Source organism: Falco peregrinus, chromosome Z, assembly GCF_023634155.1.
Source record: "Falco peregrinus isolate bFalPer1 chromosome Z, bFalPer1.pri, whole genome shotgun sequence".
Lineage (NCBI taxonomy): Eukaryota > Metazoa > Chordata > Aves > Falconiformes > Falconidae > Falco > Falco peregrinus.
Genome location: NC_073739.1, coordinates 33065938 through 33089237, shown reverse-complemented (window position 1 = coordinate 33089237; position 23300 = coordinate 33065938). Strand labels below are relative to the sequence as shown.

At 41.7% G+C, this 23300-nt stretch overlaps 1 protein-coding gene across 2 annotated transcripts; it reads right to left on the bottom strand.

The window, feature by feature from the left end:
* Positions 1–307: 307 nt before the first annotated feature.
* Positions 308–20641, bottom strand: TMEM38B (transmembrane protein 38B). Of its 2 annotated transcripts, none has more exons than XM_055791639.1 (6): positions 20288–20641; positions 13511–13667; positions 9743–9927; positions 8569–8656; positions 6417–6534; positions 308–4946 (listed from the first exon to the last, which is right to left on the bottom strand). In XM_055791639.1, exons 1-6 carry the CDS (start codon positions 20391–20393, stop codon positions 4740–4742), a joined length of 861 nt encoding a protein of 286 aa, XP_055647614.1. In that variant the 5' UTR covers positions 20394–20641; the 3' UTR covers positions 308–4739. The 2 variants fall into 2 exon arrangements, with proteins under 2 accessions (XP_055647614.1, XP_005243781.1); XM_005243724.4 differs by lacking the exon at positions 20288–20641 and adding an exon at positions 18678–19558.
* Between the last annotated feature and the right edge of the window lie 2659 nt (positions 20642–23300).

Genomic DNA, 23300 nt, shown 5'->3' with positions numbered 1-23300 from the left:
GCATTTTGTGTTAAACTTGCATGTAACTATTCAGTATGCATTCCTTTTAAGCACCCATCCTTCAGAAGCCTGCAAGATCTTTAAACATGAAGGTTTGTTTTCATGGTTCTTACAATGGGATTTCTTTCAGCGTAACTTATGTTCTGTTTCACAACAATATACATTTTTAGTGTGATGTGTATTTCTCTTAAGGTGTTCAGTCAAGAAAAACAACTTTTTTAAAAAAATTGTTATTTTTGAGTCCAAAATGAATACAAAACCATATATTTTCTTTCAAATTGCAGAATTGTTAAATAATTAGTCTAAGCATGTTTTCACATTTATTTGGGTTCAGAGTAGCCAGTTATCAGCCAATATTTCACAGTTGTGCAACACAGTTCCATACCACAATCCAATTCCATATGGCTCTTGTGATCTAGTATACAAAATTTAAAAAAAAAACATCCACAAGTTTTAAACACTGTTGACAACTTGTGCTGGTGTTGCTGAATAACTAGTTGATCATTAACTACTTAGCTGGCAGCTTCAAGTTTATCCATACATCCATGATACTAAAAACTGAGACATCCTGCAAGTGAATACTCCAAGCATTCATAATTGTGCACTGAGTTTCAGTGTAAAATGTCAGCAATATGATCACAATTTTGTCTGAAGAGCTGGGGGCTCTTTTTGGTGGGTTTATTTTTTTTTGTTTGTTTTTGGTTTTGGTTTTGGTTTTGTTTTTGTTTTTTACTTCTTCTCTGTTGAATAAAATACTCATTTTAGCTTTCAAGGTACAACACACCTGCTATACAGTTGGGGTTCCAAACTGAGGAGTTCAATGGTTTTAGTCACTACCATGGAAATGTGACTAGACAGGCACAAGAAATTTCTTGGGTATTTTTTTTTTCTTTCTGTAAGCACAGCACTGATAACAGTTTTTCTAAATTTAGGTATGTACCTAGAACTAGAACTTTGTCTTTTCAAATCAGATCTCCCTCCACATTCTCCTCTGCATTGCCACACAAAGATTAACCCACCTCTTGCTGAAGAATACTCTTCAAAGAAGTATTATCTGAAGACAAATAATCTAACTCTGTAAAAATAGTTTGATTTATTCTAAAAATTGGCATATCAATGAAAGATTCCTTTGAAAAGATTCCATTCTTATGAAATGTAACATCTCTAATGTCAAAATTCTCAGTTCTGAAGTGTATGCCGCTTCATACAAACTGCTTCATAGAACTGCTCCACTTCATGTGCAAAAAAGATGCAACAAGCAGGTATCAGTTAAGCAAACACTAATAAATAGTTCCAGTGCTGCTGATATTTTAGAATCGTAGAATCATTTAAATTGAAAAAGACCTTTAAGATCATCAGGTCCAACAGATAACCTAACACAGCCAAGTCCAACACAAAACCATGGCCCTAAGCATCACATCTACACATCCTTCAAGTACCTCCAGGGATGGTGACAACCACTTCCCTGGGCAGCCTCTTCCAATGCTTGACAACCCTTTTGGTGAAGGCATTTTTCTAATATCCAATCTAAACCTCCCCTGGTGCAACTTGAGGCCATTTCCACTTGTCCCGTTGCTTGTTACTTGGGAGAAGAGACCAACACCCACCTTGCTACAGCCTCCTCTCAGGTAGTTGTAGAGTGATAGGATCTTCCCTGAGGCTCCTTTCCTCCAGACTAAACAACCCCAGTTGCCCCAGCTGCTCCTCGTAAGACTTGCTCTCTAGACACTTCACCACTCATCTACTAAGCAGATCATCTTGTCGTAGAAGGCAGTCAGGTTAGTCAAGCAGGACCTGGCTTTCACAAAGCCATGCTGGCTGGGCCTGATCACCTGGTTGTCCTGTATGTGCTGTGTGTTGGCACTCAGGATGATCTGCCCCATAACCTTGCCCAGCACCGAGGTCAGGCTGACAGCCCTGTAGCTCCCCAGATCCTCCTCCCTGCCCGCCTTGTAGATGGGTGTCACATTTGCCAACCTCCAGTCCACTGGGACCTCCCTGGTTAGCCACGACTGCTGGCAAATGATGGAAAGTGTTGTGGGGAGCACTTCTGCCAGCTCCCTCAGTACCCTCGGGTGGATCCCATCCAGCCCCACAGACTGGTGTCTGTGTCCAAGTGGTGTAGCAGGTCGCTGACTGTTTGCCCTTGCATTATGGGGGCTTCATTCTGCTCCCTGTCCCTGTCCTCCAGCTCAGGTACTGGGTACCCCAACAGCTGGTCTTACTATTGAAGACTGAGGCAAAGCAAGCGTCAAGTACCTCATCCTTTTCCTCATCCTTTGTCACCATGTTTCCCCATGCATCCAGTGAAGGATGGAGATGCTCCTTAGTCCTCCTGTTGTTGCTAACGCCTTTGTAGAAATGCCCTTTGCTGTGTTTTGCAGCAGCAGCCAGATTATGTTGTCGCTGGCCTTTGGCCCTTCTAATTTTCTCCCTGCATAACCTCATGACACCCTTGTAGTCCTCCTGAGTGGCCTGCCCCCTTCTTCCAAAGCTCACAGACTCTCCTTTTCCCCCCCGAATTCCAGCCAAAGCTCCCTGCTCAGCCAGGTCAGCCTTCTTCCCCACCGGTTTGTCTTTCAGCACATGGGGACAGCCTGCTCCTGCGTCTGTAGGAGCTCCTTCCTGAAGAATGTCCAGTGTTTCTGGACTCCTTTGCCCTTCGGGACTGCCTCCCCAAAAACTCTGTCAACCAGGCTCCTGAACAGGCCAGTCTGCCCTCCAGAAGTCCAAGGCAGCCTTCTGCTGAACTCCCTCCTTACTTCTCCAAGAATGAAAAACTCTGTCATTCCGTGATCGCTGTGCCCATGGTGGCCTCCAACCATCACATCACAGGGTGCCTTTCCTACCTGGCTCCCTCACCAACTGTGTCAGGAATTTGTCTTCCACACACTCCAGGAATCTCCTGAACTTACTCTTCTCTTCTGTTCTCTATTTCCAGCAGATACCTGATAAGGTGAAGTCCCCCATGAGAACAAGGGCTAGTGATTGTGAGACTTCTCCCAGCTGCTTTGAGAATATTTCATCTGGCTTTTCATGCTGGCTGTGTGGTCTATAACAGACTCCCACCATGGTATCTGCCTTGTTAGCCTTTCCCCCGATTCCCACCCATAAACACCAAACTCTATCATCACCATTAAGATCTAGACAGTCAAAGCACCCTGCAACATACATGGCTACCCCACTGCCTCTTCTTCCTTGCCTATCCTTTCTGACAAGTTTATAGCCATCCATTGCAGCACTCCAGTTGCGTGAATCATCCCACCATGTTTCCATGATGGCAACTGTATCACAGTTTTCTTGCTGCACAATGGCTTCCAGGTTCTCCTGTTTGTTGCCCATGCTGCATGCATTGCTGTAGATGCACTTCAGTTGGGCTATAGTTCCTACCACCTTTTTTGGGGGAGAAGCCCTAATTCCTACATGACCATTCTCAAGCACTTCCATGGTTTCTAACACAATAACCTTTGTGTCTTTGCTGTCACATGCCTCTCCAGCCCCTACCTCCACTGAGATGGCAAACCAAAGGACCTCACTAGCACACCATCCCTCAAACATTAGCTTGCCGGCGCTCAGGCTTATCTCTAGCAAGCCTGGTTTTGTCCCTTTCCCCCTTCAAATTAGTTTAAGGCTCTTTCAATGAGCCCTGCTAACTCCTGTGCAAAGATCTTTTCCCCGTTCCAGGCAGGTGTATGCCTTCTGTCACCAGCAGAGGCCTCGTGTCACGTAAATCGGCCCATGATCAAAACCCCCAGAATTTTACAGGTGTCAGCAGGCTTCTTCCACAATAGCACCAGAGGTGATCACTACAAACTGGTGCTGGTGGTTATTAACAGCAAGCAAAACAGGGCTGAACTCATGAGAAATGAGGTAAATGTACTGTCCGGTATTCTTTTTTTGAAAGGAAGTTTGGCTTTGGAAATAAAAAAATGCACATGCTTGGATAAAAGTACAGGCAGAGATGTCTAGTTCCAATCAAACTAAAAGATAACTGCAAACCACAAGTAAATCACCTATGTAACATGAAAAACAGCAATGTACCAAATGCTTGCAAGTAAAGTGTCAAAGTAAGCCAACAATGAAAATACAGAAACGTGTCTACTTGCCAACTGCAAAGATTTTTAAAGGTGCCAGATAATTCAGTTATTAAAAAAAAAAAAGTACAAAAAATATTTACCTAAGTAAAGGAAGAAAAACTAGACCAGTGCAATTCTTCAACAGTTAATTCAGTTATTTTTCTAATTAAAGGCATGAGTTCAGCACACTTTCATGGCCTTACAGTGCAATGTGATAAAGTGTTACTCAGATGATGGCTTTCTTATTTGAGACAAGCTAATGTGAACACTTGGCAGTGCAAATATGTGCTATCCAAATGAAATGTAAGAATCAGTGGAAGGTGGGAAGAGGTGAAACAAGTGGTATTATCAGACAAAAAAACCCGACTGTCACATTTTGAAAATATCTGTTTAGTATTAAAGCAGTTGAAGTTATCATAAATACAAAATCTAGTAAACTTAAAACCACCGTAAAAAATTGTAGTTTTTAGCTTAAAAATCCAACATGTGCATTTAGACATCTGAACAGTAGCTTACAAAACACATTCTGAAGGCAAACAACACCACAGTAGTATACAGCCCTGTTCTCTCCTCACATGCATTTCTTTAAACAAATTTCTCAGCCAGCCTAATCTGAAATACAAACATCTTCAAAGGTCATGACCATCAAAGATTTTAAGACACTTATTCTGTTTTCTTTGCCTGTCTTTTCTTAACACCATCATGCTGCTGTTCAGAAGACCGGTCACAGACTGAAGAGCCATTGGAAGACGCAGCACCTTCACCCTTCACTTTGGATGGTGTCTTTTGCAAGCCAAAGAACATGTGGCCTAATGCAGCCTCAAAGGGAGCAAATGGAGAAGTTGCAGATCTTGTCAACGTCATTGTTACCTAGGAAAAACAACAATCAAGTTACAATAAAAGTTTTAATGACTTCCCAGCAATTGGAAACAAGTCCAAAGCTGAATATATGTATGGCATTTCTAACTTTCTACACAAGCATGAGGCCATGCCACCAAGAACAGAAATATGCTCATTTTAGCTGGAATTGTTCAAAGAATGCTTTTCTTTATGACCTACACTCTTCACATACCTATACACAAACAATGTGCACAAAAAACTTTCTATGTAGGTTTATTAAAATAATCCTAAGAGTAAACCACATTTAACATCATACAACTAAAGTGAAGAGCAACTTTTACTAAGATTTGTACTCTGTTCAAACTAAAAATCTGTAAACAAGGTGGCTACTTCCATTTAAATCAAAAGAATGCAAAAAGAAAGCAGCTAAATACATATGCACAGCCAGACTTTAGTTAGAAATCCAGACGGCCATACTTATTCCATAAAGCTGAGAGATTTAGATGAAAATTCCTTAGAACACATAACTGTTGCTTTAGCAGTTAAGTGGATACTCAAGTTCCTGATTGTCAGTAAGACCATCAGGTTAAGAACTTAAGTCACTTCACTGCAGCCTGACAGCCAGCATCTAAAGACAGCTGTAATTTCTGACTTCCAGAATAACATTCCTTTCCTTTCCCATTCCCAGCATCCCCAGTTCAACAATGCCTTTATTGGTTTAGGTGGAGAATCATGAGCATCAGCTTGAAGTCTTGGCTCCCTGAAGTAACTTCCTTAGAATTACACTTGTCAGATACTTCACAGAAAGGAGACTGGCAACTACCACTTTAAGACAATCTCTAGTCTGTTCAGCAGTTCTGAAGCCCTTAAAATCTCCAGACATCTGCTAATACAGAGACTACACTTCCTTATTAGCTAATAATCCTGAAGACAGGCATCATCATGGAAATGAACAAAACTGGAGGGTTTAAAGGATTCAAAAGAGAGGTAGTATCTATTTTATTATAAAAGTAGTTACAGCTACTTCAAAGTCGTTTTGATACTTTCTCTTCCCACCTAAACACCTCCGTTGCAAACACTTAAGCTAGATAAAACCCTAGCTAGCTCTCTCTGCAAACCGAGGAAGGCATTAAGAAGCTAGCAAAAGGCAGAGAGCAGGAGAGTTTCTTTCTACAAGCATAAAGTTTGTTTGAGATTATGGACATACAAGGCTAGCATATCAACTGTTGGATGCCCATACTACTGATTTTTTTCTTTCCCACACACCACCACCACCCCCCGCCATGCATTAAACAGTATCAGTAACAGAACAGGTCTTCCATTTTGCTCACATACAGAAGATGATATATGGGTTTAAGACTTCAGCAGGAGCTGACCATCCATGCAGAAGCATGTATTCTACCTTGTGATAGAATGTTTGACGGCATATTCTTTGCTTTGAAATAATGAAACAAAATGGGTTTTGTTATTTAGTTTCTTGCAACACTATGACATTCTTACCTTGGAGACAACAAGAAATACGGTGTATAAAAACATGAGGTTGTGTCTTGCTATTGGCAAGTACTGGCTGTGTTGCAGAGTGAAAAGAACTGCTCCTATCAATGTTACCTTCACAGGGCTGGAATTCAAACAAACAATGTTAATTTCTCTTCTCTGCTCTACAGTGAAAGCTGCCATGGTCTAGAATTCTTAGCGTGCAAAAGAATTACTTCTGAACAGAACTAAGGAAAACTTGTGGTAACAGTGACAAGGTCCAAAACCTAGCCATAATTAAACTAAGACTTCCAGTTTATATACTATTACTATGCTTTCTGTCAGTAATATGGACAAGCATAGAGTTCAACACTACTTTACACACCCAGCAAACTCATACTCAACAATCCTCCTCAAATCAATGCCTTTATTCAGACTCTATAGGTCACCTTGTTTGCCTTCTTCCTCTCCCAATATATCTTACTGAGGAGTTAAATAACAAAGTCTGCACTACTCAGACTAGACTTAAAAATAAACGATTCCTCTCCTATACTCCAGGTGTTAGTTACTCCAAGGAGTTGCTTAAAATGTTGAAGAATAACATAGTCCAAAATGTTGGTCCACTGTGACTCTCCAGCAGTTCTAGGGTTGCAGTCAGCTTATACTTGACTTGAGCCTGGCCTACGCTACCAGGTTTTGCCAACACAGTCATGTTGACTTGAGACATGTAAAGATTTACATCTTCTAGCTATCTTCATTGTGGTGGTAAATCCCTTGCTAGGTATGCAGTCAAAACCCAACTTTGGTCAGTTATCTAGTCTGAAAAGAGAGCCCTAATATACTGGCAGAAAAATTCTGTGCGTTTCTTAACCTGCATCTACATATGACATGTACAGGTGCATTCCTGTTATCACAGAGCATCTAGTGTAGACACATTCTTCACTGTCTTTTCAGTAACTCAGAGATTTACTGCATCAACTTACTGTTCAGGCAGTCTAAAAACAACTATGTATACAGACATCTCATCCATCTGCAGAATGTCTTATCTGTTTAACTTGGTAAGTTACTTCTATTTAATATCCTTAAGCTTTATATATTACACATAATTTTAATAATTCTGTGTTATTTTGAGCCACATCCACCACAGAGAAGAATACATGCAAGCACTGCCACAGTCAGTAAGAGCTGCTCTAGTGTTGGACCAGTAAGTACAGCGTTATTTGCATTTACAGTGCTACTATTGACAGCGACCTCGTCCCTCTGGAATTTTGCTTTCAAGACTGCCACTTGGGCACTGGCAGAGGGAGAGAAATTCTAAACTTCAGAAAAAGCCAGCAACTAAGATAAGCCATAAAAAGTTGAAATATTGCCAAAGGAAAGGCTACAAATTTCTTTTCTGATATTCTGTTGCGAAGACTGGCTGAAGTAAAGCAAGATAACTTAAAAAAAATAATTATTTCTAAAGACCTGAGAGTAATATGGAAAAGATCAAACAGTTTTTAGGAAATTACCATAGTACACTTATCTTGACTTTCAATAATAGCTTGTGGCTTTCTAGCCTGTCTTCAACTCTCATTTTACTGTACAGACTAAACTGGGAGCCATGCAATATTCCCATTCTTTGCTTCTGCAAGAGGAGTAACATTTCCTATCTTGCAGTACTTTTTTGCTATATTGAATAACTGATTTGCATCTTCTCAAACAACTGACACCTATGGAGGAAAACAGTACTGGCAGAGAAAGTAACAGTGACAACACTCAAAGGAAGCTATCTTAGCAATGCTCAGAGCGTGCACCAAAAAGGAAGACTTCACTTGTATACTTCTGGTACCACTGTCCCTTCATTTTGCATAGAAGACCACATCCCTGTAAGACAAACAGAGTTAATACTGCTTTCCAGAAACTTCTTACGGACTCAGTACTACTTTCTGCCAAATCATTTTTGATGACTAGTGTTCCCATTTGGTGCTCTTGTGCTGTGAACCTAAATGATTAAAACATCTTCTAAAATTACCAAAGATCACCAATCAATCTTTCACAAGATACACACCAAAACGTTGAGCAGAAACATGTCCTCCTGCTTTTTTTTTTTTTTATCTGAACCACTAAAAGTGAGTGTCAAGGCAAGGAGTTAGCAAAACAACAGTTAATATGTTTCAGTCTTTTTTAGAAAACTTACTAGGACATCTTCAGTAGTTCATTGGTTTCAGGTTTCCACACTCCTCTCACCAGCTGCTCAAAGTTGGAAATCAGGCCACCACCAGCTCCTGAAATTGCAGAGACCTACAATAAGCCTCCACTGACTGCTATCACTACTGCACAACCTATTACTGTTCCCAGCAAAACTCATTTTTAACCCAGCAAAACAGGTGCCAAATGTGGTACCCAAAGCTCAGACTTTAAGAGACTAATCCAATCTTTTATACGTGCATGACTTGAACAACTAACATGACACCTTAGAGGTCTGGCTACTCAGCAAGAGCCTCAGGTTTACCTTTATCTGATAGCATCTGAACTGATGCATTCATCACTACAAACAAATGCCTGAATTGCAAAAGTAAATCTCCAGAGAGGCTTAATATCAATCTATTCTTCATGTCATCATGTAAGTACAGAGAATGTCTCTATGAACTACAGGGACCCTCTGCAAGAAAAGTGGATATGTATTTTTACATTAAAAGAATCAAGACATAAGGAGGTGTTAAGACACTCTGTCCAATGAGACTGATCTATATTATAACCTGTGACAAGCATACATCAGATCATCACATGAACACGTGTTGTTTCCTAAAGCAGAACAGAATCAAGCACATAGAAACAAGAGCTGCACTACTTCTTCCTGAAGTGGTTCTAATGCGACTACAACTACAGCTGCTAGAAAGGTAGCTTCCAGAGTCCTAATCCAAACAGCAGGCAGGCAAAAAGGTTAATTCCTGTGTTTAAAATCAGCTAATAGTTACAACCCAAAAAGCTAAGAAAACAAGTTCTCTTCTTCAGCCACATGCAAGAAAAACAGCTCTGAGGAAATATGCTCAGAAGGTTTAGTAATAGCACTGAAGCTACACAAATCTACTTCTTTACTGCCATCAACTGCCCATCCTACAAGTCCTCACAAGACCTTCTGAAGGGATAAGATGAACCTCCCTCAAAGTCACTCAATGTCACCCTTAATCCAGGCAGAAAAACTGCTGCACAGACTTTTCCCTTGAGCCCCTAAGGGGATAACAGACTGTATTAGGACTATCATATCTAGCACAGTGAGGAATGGTGCTACAGTTATGCTCAAGGGCTAGCCATTTAAATACCACTCGAAAACATCACAATCCATCAGACCAAGATGTTATGCGTGTTACCTCTGGCCCAGCCCACAGCTATCATGACAAGCCAAGCATCTTTGAAGTGACTGTCCGCATGTGCAATGCCAGCTGTTATCTTCCAAGTTCTAGTCACTTCTTTCATTCCTGCAACCAGAAGCCGAAGAGGCAGAAAGGCAAAGCACCGGTAGAATATGTCTTGTGGGCAGTAAAAAATAAAATACCTGCAAATCATGAGAAAACGCATTAGTAGCATTCAAGAGGTTTTGCTAAGGAATTCACTTTCCAGTAACCTTTAAAGTTTTTTTGGAGTATGACTAGCAATGCATGATATAGTGATAACTCACTTGTTTGTGTGGTAGACATATTGGAAATGCTTTTGAGCATGCTTGAGCTCTTGCACCAAAATCATCAGACATTACTTGAAATTGTTCTTACTGCCTCATTGTCCCAAAGAAGAATCCACTAAAGCACAAGAAACAGCTTTAAATTTTACCAGCCATTTTATAGCTTACATACCATGTAATTCAAAATATTAAATCAGCATCTGACTGACTTAGCATGGTGTGCGTTTTTGTGGGCTATCTTGTGTTTGGCTAGGGGTTTTGGTTTTGGGGTTGGGTTTTTTTGGATTGGAGGGTTTTTAATAGGATTACAACGGGGTAGTAAGTTACATGCTGACACCATGCTTTCATACTGATAGGTATATGGAATTATATAACTTCAGCAAGAATGCCTCCACTAGTTAGTGTCATGCCAGATGAAATGCACATATATTTTCAAACACATTTCACATCTTAGTAACCACTAATTCTAGCTATTCCAGCTTGCCAATTACAATCACATATCTTTTTTCAAAGCACTGAAAGCACAGAACTCAAAATCTAATAATATCTTTTGTCAAGTTGCTTTCAAGACGAAGTTAAAAATGGCTAACAATGAAATCCTAAGTTGACAGTAAATTTCAAAAGATTAGATTATGTGGTGTTTTATTGTATCTCTTCAATCATAAACAAAATTAAGTTCTTGCAGAGACATTTAGGGTCTCAAAAAAACAATTGAGATAAAGTATCTAGATTATTTCAGCACAGGAATAAGGGCATAACAATTAAGCACAAGCACAGAAAGCCCTCAAAAAGATACTTGCCTGTTGATTTAGGCTTCTGAGCTCAATCCTGTCTGTATCCTTCTCCTGTTTACTCAGGCTGCAATGCAGAGATGCACCTCCCATGTCTAGTTTACTTCATTAGAACTACTAGCAAACACCAGAGTTAGGAAAAGTTGTGCTTCATGGTTAGAGATTAGAAATCAGGACAGCACTTGGTTTGGGGGTTTTGGTTGGGTTTTATTTTTTGTGAAAAAAATGCTTATGCTTTACAGCAGAATGCCAGGAAGCTTCCTCCCCAGAAAGGCAAAGTTTAGCTGAAGTCCTGTCCTAGTTATATACTTTTTTTATATATATATACAGTGGATATACTACCGTGCCACTGCAAACTTCCAAAGACCTCCCAGTCGAGCATGCAATAGCCTATTCCTCACATGCAAAAAATTTACTGGAATTTACATCACCATCAAACTACTGCTCTGGTGCTCCGTTTTAGCCTTACTTTTGAACTGCTTATATTATTCCTTTTTCTCCTATTGTAAAGTCAATTGCCTTTGTATACAACCAAGCTTCAGTTGTTATGAAGTCAAACATGTATAGAGAGCACGTATTCTAACGCCTACTGCAATCAGCCATTTAAGGCATGTACTCAACAGACAACACTAACCAGACTTAATTTACAGTTGCAGAAATTGGGTTTAGGACCCTGAAGCACTGGTAAACTGGATCACGCAGTTTTGCCCGTAATTTCTGCTAGCAACACCTGCTGACAGTAGATGTCGCTGTCCTACAGACTATTGGAGCATTTCTCAAGCGTCGCACAACCCCTTTTTCTTTTCCAGGTTTGTGTATGGCTTGGGGAATTTCATTTCACGTGATTTGGGACGGAGAATTAAAAGTCATTATACTCATGAAGAGAGACCTCTGTAAAAGCAGAAGCTTAAAAGGTTTCATAACATTCATAGCTTCTCATTAAAACCTCATTTTATTTGTGCACAGCAAATCACATTTGACCATGTTAAGTTCAACAGGAATCATGTTCTATTTAAGTGTACTCCTAACTTGCGTCATTTCTGAAAAGAAGCAGTCACGCTGCCCGCATCAGACTAATATGAACTATAAGCAGATTCTATGACCTTTGTTAATACTGCACTATTTATTGCACATTATTCATTTCACTTATTTGCCTGAATGAAATCTGTTATATTCATTGCAACATGAAGACCAGGAAACTAATATATAGATACACACTATACACACACGGAAATACTTTCATTTTAAGGAATTTGCAATTTTAAAACCTAAGATGCTACAAGGGACAGATACTAGAAGATTTCAAGCAGATAACGTCCTTCTAAGATAGGAATTGAGATTTTTAAATTGAAAACCCCACTGCTGCTCACAAATTTTGTTAAGTTTGAGGGTTTCTTCAAAGATCATCTTCTGGAACAAATTAACTCCACTGGAAGGCTACATTTATAAGAAAATAATTCCAGTGCTTTTTCTGAATTCCAAACCAGGCCAAATTTCTTCATCGTTCACATACCTGACTTCCCATTGTCCTGGGTTTGACTGGAACAGAGTTAATTTTCTTAGTAGCTGGTATAATCCTGCGTTTTTTATTTAGTATAAGAATGATATTGATAACACACTGATGTTTTAGTTGTTCCTAAGTAGTGCTTACTCTAAATCAAGGACTTCTCAATTTCCTGTGCTCTGCCAGTGAGCAGGTGCACAAGAAACTGTGAGGGAGCCGAGCCAGACCAGCTGACCTGAACTAGACAAAGGGATATTCTGTACCATAGAACATCATGTCCAGTATATCAACTGGGGGGAGCTGGCCGGAGGGGGGCAATCGGGGACTGGCTGAGCATCGGTCAACGTGTACTGAGCAACTGTATTGTGCCTCACTTGTTTCCCCGCCACCCCACACACCCCCCAGCCCTCCAGTGGCTTTTATTCCCTCTTTCTCCTCTTCATTATTAGTATTATTAGTATCATATTTCAATTATTAAACTTTTCTTATCTCAGCCCACGAGTTTTACCTTTTTTTTTTCCTGATTCTCTTCCCTATCCCATGGGGGTGAGGGGCAAGTGAGCATGCAGCTGTGTGGTACTTAGTTGCTGGCTGGGTTAAACCATGACACCCATTCAGCTCTCTACTCTTCCACCACAACACCCATCCACTTGGGAAAGGGTAAAATATAGAAAAAAATTATGTCAGGAAGCAGAAACTAGAGGATAGGAAAGAAGATCTTGTCTTAGATCATCAATTACAGTAAAAGTTCAAATTTTTCACATCAGCCAGGTTCTGGTCTTCAAGAGCTACTGCTGAAAAACTAGATTACATTTATGACTTACCTATATCCAGAAAAGCAGTAACTGAAGTCCACTTTATTTCAAAATAATGTTTTCAGCTGTTTGACCAGGAGTACTATATGTTCGGCAAGTCTAGTCTAGTGACTGCACATTTCATTATACAACAGCCCATAAGAGCTGCTCTCTTACAAGCATTTTATTCCTAAAGAACAGGATCATAACAGCTATTTTGCTGCAGTGACTTTCTGGATGAAGAGACAGAATCCAAATCCATATTTAAGTTAAGCTTCTGATTTACATGGAAACTTGATGGTACAGGATCAAAGCACAGCTTCCTCAGAACCAATGCCACTCACTCATTTAACACAACTGTGGCTGCTTACCAGACTGAAGAGGCCAGCAGAATATTTGTGCTCTTTGCCAGAAAGGCTACTGGAGGTTCTGCAAGCATCAATGAAGACAAAACTGAACCACCAAAGCAGTAAAGCATAGCACTAAACCAGCAGGCAACTGGACTTCGGACTGACACTTCCACAGCTCCTGAAACAAAGGGAAAAGATGAATAAACAGAAAGAAAAATTTGGGAATCACATCAGGTTTTAAAAGCCCATATTTTTCAAATCATTCAGTCCAACATTGCTACTTTAAGTAATGAAAGATCCTGCAGGAATTTGTAGGCTTTCACAGGAAGAGTCTTCAGAAATGCAAACTTTAGAGTACACTGACTTAAGCATATGCTATCTAAAAAAAAGCGAGAGATGGACACCGTGTTCCCCAAGTATCTTTTGTGGGTTGGTTTATTATAACTATTCGGCTAACAAGAGAAAGCTTTCAGAGCATGGCTGAGAGTTCTCATTGTTAATAACATGGCACAGATAGACAGTTGCTTTCAATTTTCTATTAAAAATACACAAGTGGCTTTGCTGACCTAGACAGGATTGGTATCGGTAAATTTTGGGGGTTTATTCTACGAATTCCCTTTCTGCTTTTGAGTGTTCCATGAATTCAAGGTCACTGTTTTCCTTTTTCCTCATAATGCCCTACTAACTGTGTTTGCTGACCAAAATGAAAGCAGTATCCAAAACAGTTATTAAATAGTTCCACCTGCAATCCTGAACCGAGAAAAAAGTTTACCTGAAGCCATAATAATATCTGTAAGGTTCACAGTTTGGTTTATTTGATTATCTTTAAAACTAATTATCCTTTTTAGATTGCAACTGAACTATACCAAGACAGTATTCAATATTAAAAGATTATGCTGGAGGTAATGGGAAGCCTTAAGTAGGTTCAGGGGAAATGACACTTTATCAAAGCCAGAAAGATCCTCAAGCAGTTGTTTTGACTATTTCCTTCCACTTCAAAAGTCCAATGTTACCAAAACTTCCCCTTTACACAGGTGTAGAGCTGTTTGCATGAACTAGTTTAATTTTCCATAGTCCAAAGGCTGAAGTCCATAAAAGCAGAAATCAAACCTAGTGCCTGCACCAAAACAAAATTTGACATCTGATCCCAATTCAAAGGAGAAGCTCTTGGTTTTTCAGGCATTTCTGTGGGAAAAGAAGCTTCTTACCCAAGATGAGACGCTCCAACGCATCAAAGAGAACACGGCACTCTCAACACAATTCACTTCTTGTTGTATACAATTCAGCTATGATGTACTGCAGTACTATGTAAATTCCTACGTAACAGCCAATTTATAAAAGTGAGCACTCCTTAGTATTACAGCACATCTGAATATAAAATATCTTTCTTAAACTACTGTGTAATTTATTTTCCGTACTGCAGTACCCAGTCCTCCAAGCTGGTTATGCTCAGCTTTGTCACTGCGTATTACCACTTCTCCAAAGTAGCAATCAATTATGTTCGTGTGCATAAAATTAACAGAAGAAAATTCTAAAGCCTGCTGATGTTACTTAACAGCAAAAGTAAAAACATGAAATGGGTCATTAAATCCAGATCCCATATAACTGAATGTGGACCTATTTTCATCAACATATTTGAAAAGGTTAAGACACTTGAAGAGTATTAATAATTTGTGCTTACTGTATTGAGGTAGTGAAACGCAAAAAAAAAAAAAAAAAACCAAACCAAAAAATGCTGACAGCCATTGCACTCAGAAAAAAACATTAATTGTATTAATATAATTATATTAAGTAGACACAAGTCCAAAAGAACTATAGTAGCTTTCTTCTCAAATGCAATTATTCTCTTATTTGAGGACACAGCTGCATTACAAGTACTACTATATATCTACTTTAGCATAAAAGGGCTGAATTCCTTTTCTTGCAACAAGAAGAGTATATCCTATCCTCCTTGTTCAGCAGTACTCTCTCTGTTGAGTAACTCCACTAAATGTGCTATAATGCCACAGCAGCAACGTGACCATATAGAAAAGAAACATCCCAAACTTTACAGGACAATGAGAAAACCCAGCTAAAGGAGGAAGCCACTATAAATCACAAATCACCAGGAAACGTGGCAGAACTGGGGCGTACTGTTAACAGATCAGTTGTACCATTATGCACAATCTTTAACTCCTGGACAGGTGTAACACAGGAAGTAATCTGCGCAGCGATCTGGTCTTGAAGCAAGACCAGTAACCAGATCATGACAGGATGTTCCACATCCAAGAACTGTCAACCTCCAGACCAGGTTTAAAAAAAAATAAAATCTTATACTTCAGACCTCCATTGTGAGGTGGGTGTGCAGCAGCCAATCTTTCATTAGCATGACGCTTCTCACCTTACATTAGCAGAGAAGTATCACCTTAACACCTTACTGGCAGCCTCCTCGCTCCCCATAAAATGCAGCATGACTGAGAGATAGCCAACTGAAACTTAGCTGGTGTTTGGTCAAATTGCTAATAATGAAAAGAAACCATTCCAAGTGTTGTGTCTTTGACTTTATCACACTGCATTCTATTTTTCACACACATTGACTGCAATTAATGAAACACTGCTAGTAACAACTAGTTTTAAGGAAAAAAGGATGCTCATGTATTATGTTTGAAAAGGATTAAATTTATTTCTGCTGCACATTCGACATTGTTTCTAGTTCAATTTGCCTTCACTCCTACATACTTTGTAAAAGTATTTTCATGATCTTTCACTTCTTATAATGAAGGCCAGATTAAAGGAAAAAAACTGGGGAAAAAAAATCAATGAAATTGAGGGGTTTTTAAAATTAGTTCGCTATTTCTCCTTTCAAACCCATTCCCCTGCTTTTCAGTAATCACTGCTTCTACACTCTCCCTTAGAACTAGCAGCAAGTGGTTTCCAGTTTCGAGGACACATATAGGAATTCCTGTTATTATTACTAGATTGTCCTCTATGAGCAAGCTCTACAACAAAGCATGCAAATTTCTTCATTAAGGTATTACATAGAAGAAGGTAAGAGACGGGACACTCCACTGGATTTCAAGACTTTTCTGCTGCTCAACATTGGAATTTTCTTGGCTCAAGTATTTAACAATCCATACCTGCTTTATAACAAGGAATATACACCACATAGAAGGCAATGAGGCAAATAATGCTGATACTAATTTAATAATTTTAGCTTTGTTACCTAAATTATGACTGAGATGTAACCTTTCAGAAAATAAACTCAATTCTGAGTGGGTCACATGTTTTTAAACAAGAGGTCATTTATATTTGTCCTCTGATGCATCCTGTAAAACTAATGAGGTATCATACAACCATGCAAAATACGATCTGACAGAAGGCCACTAGTCCTGCAAATGGTATACTTTAGAAAGTAAAGGTAAGGTTCAAAACACAAGGACTTTTGTTGAATACAGTTTTAAATTATTTAAATTTAATTAACAGTAATTAAAAAAACCTTGCTAGCAAACTATTTCTGTCAGTAGGATAAGACCTGCTTTAACCTTTCCAACATGTTCCAAACAGGCAATCAGGAATACATACCACATACACATCTAAAAAGCAAACCCGAAGGACTTGCAGAAGTTTCTCTAGCACCTCTGTTCAACTGGATATAATAACATCAATTAAGCTAAAGGATTTATAAAGCCAGATCTAATCTAGCAAAATTATGCAAAAAAATATTAGTTCTCTTCAGACCACCAGAATTAAGTCACAGAAAACTTGCAAGACCAAAACCAGTACATTCCTTCCAAATATGACACATTCTTAACCCTCGACACCTTTTGCTGTCCTTCCATCCAAAAAAAAAAGAAAATTGCCAGTTCTACAACTGACTGGACTTGCAAATGGACCACTCCTAAGCAATCCCGAATGTACTAGCCAAGAACTCTTACTTTAAAACATGTGGAAAACACTTCAGTTGTCACTGCTGTTGTTTGCCAACACTCCTAAGTCAGCAAGAAAATTGAGCTAGAAGGACTGGAAAAGTCCCAGTTAGTGTGTGCCCATCCATGATACAAATATCCACATTGAATCTGATTTTAAGCAGTGTGGGGGCTTGGTATTTTAATGAGAAAGTAATCTGAGATAAAACAAAGGTGGCTGTGACTTTGACCACATGCTTCTTGTATCACCAGCCACTAAAGGTTACTCAGTTATTCCCCTGTGCCATATAGCTACTGTTTCAATTTTCCAAAAAGAAAATATAGTAATGCCTAAAGAATATTATTCAATGTTAATATATCCATCCTAAGTATTTCATAATGACTGCTATTTCAGTTATGATTCAGTATCAGCTCAAACTACTTGCAAGTAAGCACCGGACCAACATATAGTCACCTGAGTTGCAGTTCAAAGTATTAGGAGATACTCAAGAGTTCTGAACTTTCCAGCTATTAAGCCAAGAAGAAAAGAAAAATATTGGCATGGATCTGACCAGACTTCTGACAGCAACTCTGCTGTCCAGAAGTGCTGTCTCACTAAAGCTATCCTGACGCTAGCGAAGTGGAGAGGCACCTCTCACCCTGGTCTTTGTGTCCATTCCTGAGGAAAGTTTAAAGGTAGTGCATGATAACATCAAATACCTTTATACACAAAGTCTCTTTTTCAATGGAACAGTTATATCACAAAATGATTTAAGTCAGCACCCAGAAACAATTTTAGCAGTAGTAACCAAATTTGTTGAACACACTGGCACATGTAAGCATTTTATATCAGTCTCCACAGTCTGCTAAGTGCACTTAACCAGCAGGGCATAAAAATTCACCTTGACACATTTAGGAAGGGATCAAAGCTCTCAGTATATAAACAAGGCAGAGCCTTAAAAATCTGAAGCAAGCAGACGCTCCCAAATCTGCACTAGAATCACCAAATCATACAATCATTTAGGTTGGAAAAGACCTTTAAGAACATCAAGTGCAACAGTTAACCTAACACTGCCAAGTCCAACACTAAACCATGTCCCCAAGCATCACATCCACACACCTTTTAAATACCGCTAGGGATGGTGAATCCACCACTTCCCTAGACAGCCTTTTCCAATGCTTGACAACCCTTTTGGTGAAGAAATTTTCCCTAATATCCCATCTAAACCTCCCCTGGCACAACCTGAAGTTGTTTCTTCATGTCCTATTGCTTATTACCTGGGAGAAGAGACCAAAACACTCACCTGCCTAAAACTTCCTTTCAGGTAGTTGTAGAAAGCAGTACGGTCTTCCCTGAGGCTCCTTTCCTCCAGGTTAAACAACCCCAGTTCCCTCAGCTGCTCCTCATAAGACTTGTGCTCCAGACCCTTCACCAGCTTTGGTAACCTTCCTTGGACACCCTCCAGCACTTCAATGTCTTTCTTGCAGTGAGGGGCCCAAACTGAAAACTGAATCCTGAAAGCCCACTATCAACTGGTATGCACAGTTACTGTAACTGTCCAAAGCCGCATCACAAGTAGTTATTCTGAACATTAGAAGATGGGTAGTCTCTACATTTGCGAAGACTAAAAACGAGGCTTGGGGTTAACAACCATAGCGCAAAGCATTTTCTGGAAAAAAGCATGTAGAGATTGAAATGTCATTATGTGCACTCACACAAAGTCCAGAACCCTGTTACTGGGAGTACAAAGCTTTCCTAATTAAATTTTACAATCTATGGGTGCAACAGAAAAAGTCACTAGCACACAACCTGCTCATTAGATTCCCAAGCTGTTTCCTTGATGATAGAATTTCCTTAACAGCTTCCTGTATAACCAGGTCGTGTGAAGGATATAAACCCGAAAGTTGAGCAGCTCTCCTCTCAGATGTAATACCTCACAGCGAGTCATTGGCCTGTGATCTTCATTCCTTCTCTGCATACATAAATCTTACTTCAGGGTGTCCAACCCTTTTATTCTTGGGACTTTAAAACTTCGAAAAGTTTTCAACAAAAGTCCTGGCTGATTTCCCCAGTGCCACTGTTTCTGAGAAAGCAAGAAAAATGTGGCTAGGGGCTTCCTATGTGGCTTCTGCAGTCAATTAGACAGATGGCCTAATGAAGGCGGCAGACAAACTCATTTGCATGCTTACGGCCTGCCAGAGAACATCTGGGTGCTGCCGCAGGAAGAGCGCCCGGCGGGGCAGCGGGGGGAGGGGTTCCCGCGGGGTCCCCGGCAGCCCCCGCCGCGGGTCTGTGCCGCACCGCGCCGCACCGCTGGGCGTTCTGCTCGTCGCGCCCGCGCTTCAGCGCCACCGGGAGCGCCGACAGACCTCTCGCTACACCGGGCCGAACACAAACCACCTGAGGTTCTGCGGGAGTACGGCACACGCGCTGAGGCTTAGTCACTCGCCGTCATTAAAAACAAACAGGATCCAAAACTACTGGAAAAAGAACACCAAGACTCTAGCATTTTGCAGGCTGGACAACCCTGGAGGCAAAAGACCGCGGAGATGCTTTAACACTCCACCCCGGGCGAGACACCTGCAGCTCCCGCGGAGATCCAGCGGCAAAACCCCGTCAGCCGCGGGTCACCCCAGGCGCCGCCCGGCACTGCCCGGCCCAGCCCCGCTCCGCGCACCCCGGCCCCCCTCAGGCACCCCCCGCCATCTTGCGCGCCGGCCACCTTTACCCAGCTGGGGCTGGGACGGCCGGCGGCAGGGGGCTGCCAGCCCCTCTCTGGCCTGGCCCGACCAGGGGACGGGGGCACACGGTGCGGGGGGCACAGCTGGAGACACGGGGAAGCCCGGGGCGCGGCAGGGGAACGCGGGGTGGGGGTGGGGTGTCTGTCCCGTCCCGCCAGCGGCCCCCGCTCACCCCGCTGCTCCTTCAGCGCCATGACGGAGGCCACGTAGTGTGCCAGGTCGAAGAAGGGGAACATGGGCAGGCGCGAGAAGAGCAGCGGCACCTGCCACAGCTCCATGGCCGGGCAGCGGCGGGACCGAGAACCAGGGAGCAACTGCCCAGCGCGGCGGCGAGCGCCCCAGCGTAAGCTTGGCCCCTGCCGGCCGCCGTCAGCGGCGGGGCGGGGCGGGGCGGGCGGCCCCACTGAGGCGGCGGCGGCGGCCCAGGCGCCGTGGGCCCTCTGAGGTGGTGCGGGCGGTGCGGGGCGCTGCCCGGCGGCTGCCCCTCGCAGGGCTCGGAGCGCCTGTCGCTGTGTGCTGCCTGGCGCCGGCGGCCGGGATGAGGCTGGCCGGGCACTCCCCAGCTCCTGAGGGGTGTTCTCCCCCGCCCGGCTTACTGAGGGGCGGTCCAGAGTAAGCCCTGCGAAGGCCGGGGGGCAGTGTAAAAGCACCGGCTTTAGCTCCGTGTCCGAGCCGCCCGCGGCCGCAGCCGTGCCATTCCCGGCGGGTCGGCGCTGGCGCTGCTTCCCGACCCGCGGGAGGGAGGGTCAGCGCCCCCCGGCAGGGCTGCCCCGGCGCCGGCCGCGGCGAGGCGGTCCCCCCGAACGCGGTCCCCTGTACCTAGTCCTGACTGATGAAGGGCCGATTCCCTTCGCCTCTATATCCGCATTGTGCCTGTCAGAGCACCTAACGGCTCTACTGGGTCCTTTGTTTGCACTCTTCTACAAAATCCTGGTGGTCCAGGTTCACGGAGACTTTGAGATCGGTTTTGGCCCCCAGAGCCTTTTCTACACTTGTGCTTCGTCCCCGTCACAAGTTGCTACAGCTGGCTATTCTTATGCACAAGTTATGTGTAAGTGCCTTTATCCCTGTGGTTTTTTTCCTTCCTGCCACCCCCACAGAATATTTCTTCTGTTCATCAGTAGTATTTAGAATTTCCAAGAAGGATGCTCCAACATGTGGTCTTTCCCAGGCTAAGGTAATGTTTATCACCTGCCCAGTAATTACTAAGTGTATAAACATATACCAGATCCTGGTCAGACCTCAACAAAAACCCTTTTAATATATCTTTACATCCATTTTGATAGTGAAGGCCACTGATAACTGCTTTTTCTTCTAAAAATAGATCTCTAACCAATTTTGCATCAGTTCTGGAGTACTTTCAACAAGACTAAGTGTGCTTGTGAGCTTCCCAAGTGGAACATTATCAAAGATTTTCTAACTCAAAGATATGACATCTGCGTTTTCTTTGTCCACCTGACTGCCTAACTTGTGATAGAAGGGCAATTACATTGACACTGTTCTTGAGGGACCCATGTTAAGGGTTGTTGGTCTCATCGCTTTTTGAGCATATTAACTGTTGGTGGGGTTTTTTTCCTGGTGAGGACAGAAGTTTAGTTTACTCGTTTGTGAGTCTTTGGCTGTTCTACTAATGAAGAGCACCATTTTTACCTTTTTCATTCAATTTCCACAAACTGGTGAAAAGAATGGTTAATGGTTCTAAGATTTGCCCGCTGTATGGTGAAGTTAAGCAGTGTGAAAACATACAGTTTCCGCAGGTTCTCCTAAACTAGTTCTTTGCCTACCAAGAAGTAATTTCAGGAAATAACTGGGATAACTGTAGAATCATTTTTGGAAAAGGGCTTATGCAGGGAAAGATAGGGAACACCTGAACTTTTTCCCAGAATAGTTTTACCGTGCTATGAGTAGTAAGTAATTTTCATCTTATCAGTAAGTACCATGTTCACAGAATAATTCCTCCTTGTTCTTAGTGCCTCTTCCTTTCTTTTTATCCAGTGACTCGTTTTCTCCATAACATTTGCACCATATGCATGAACCTGGTTTCTGTTTTCTGGACATTTCCATCCTCCATTTCATCTACATGAAGAGCTCAAGATTTAGCCAAAGTGATCTCTTACTAGTCTTAATATTAACACATCTAATTCTTATTTTCTATTGTGCTTATGTGCAGATGTGGAAACTACAGTTTTGTTTTCTAGAGCGGAATATTGCTTTGCCACAGTTGATAGATGGTAAGACATATAAATCAGTAAGCTGCATTCTCTGGCAGAAAGAAGTTCAGCATCATTTTGGTTGATGAACAACGATATGCATCTATGCCATTGCAGCCACAGAAGAGTTACTGGCGGAGTTTCAGACATAGGCTGTAGAAATGCTGGACCATTTCTGTCACTGAGTGGCATCAAGTTCATTGCTAGGAAGTGAAGACTGTTCAGACTATCTTGTGTGTGATCACAGGAGAGGGAGACAAATAAAAATAGCAATGACCACAGTGAATCTATAGTGACACAAAAGAAAATGGTAATTTGGGCCAACAACATGTTGTGCTTGATGGCAATGTCTGAAGTGCAGCTACCACCATGCCTACAACTCATGTAGATATACCCACATTCTCTAAAATGCCAGCAATGATACCACTACCTGTTCTATCATGTAGCAGATTGGCAACAGCTACCTGAATCTTTAGTCAAGTCCTCAAATACATACTGCATCTTCAGAAGGGTGTCTTCACTGCAGCTGAAGCATCTCCACAAGGTGGATCTTCACAAGCCACTTTCACAGCAGTTAGATGGAAAATATGAAGGAAGTTATGGTGGGTTTTCTACCTGCAGCACCAGCAGGAAATAAGAATGGCAGTTTCTCTTAAGCTTGCTGATAACCAGGGAGAGATTCCTGAGATTTCTGTGCATTCAGTGTAGCATCCTAGCAGAGCATAGGGCAGGGGAAGCCACCAAAGAGAAATCAGATGAAGGAACACTGTCAGTGTAATAAAACTAGAGTAACAAATAAGAAAACTTAAAACTGGTCATTGATTTTCCAGGTGTCCCAGATATTTCAGACATAATGTAAAGATAAAGAATAAGCATCTCTGAAATAATCCTGTTCATCCTTGCACCAAATACACTGACTCTGAGAGAACGGTGGCAGTGTGAGAGGATGGTATTAGTGCGTAAGCTGGGTACGTG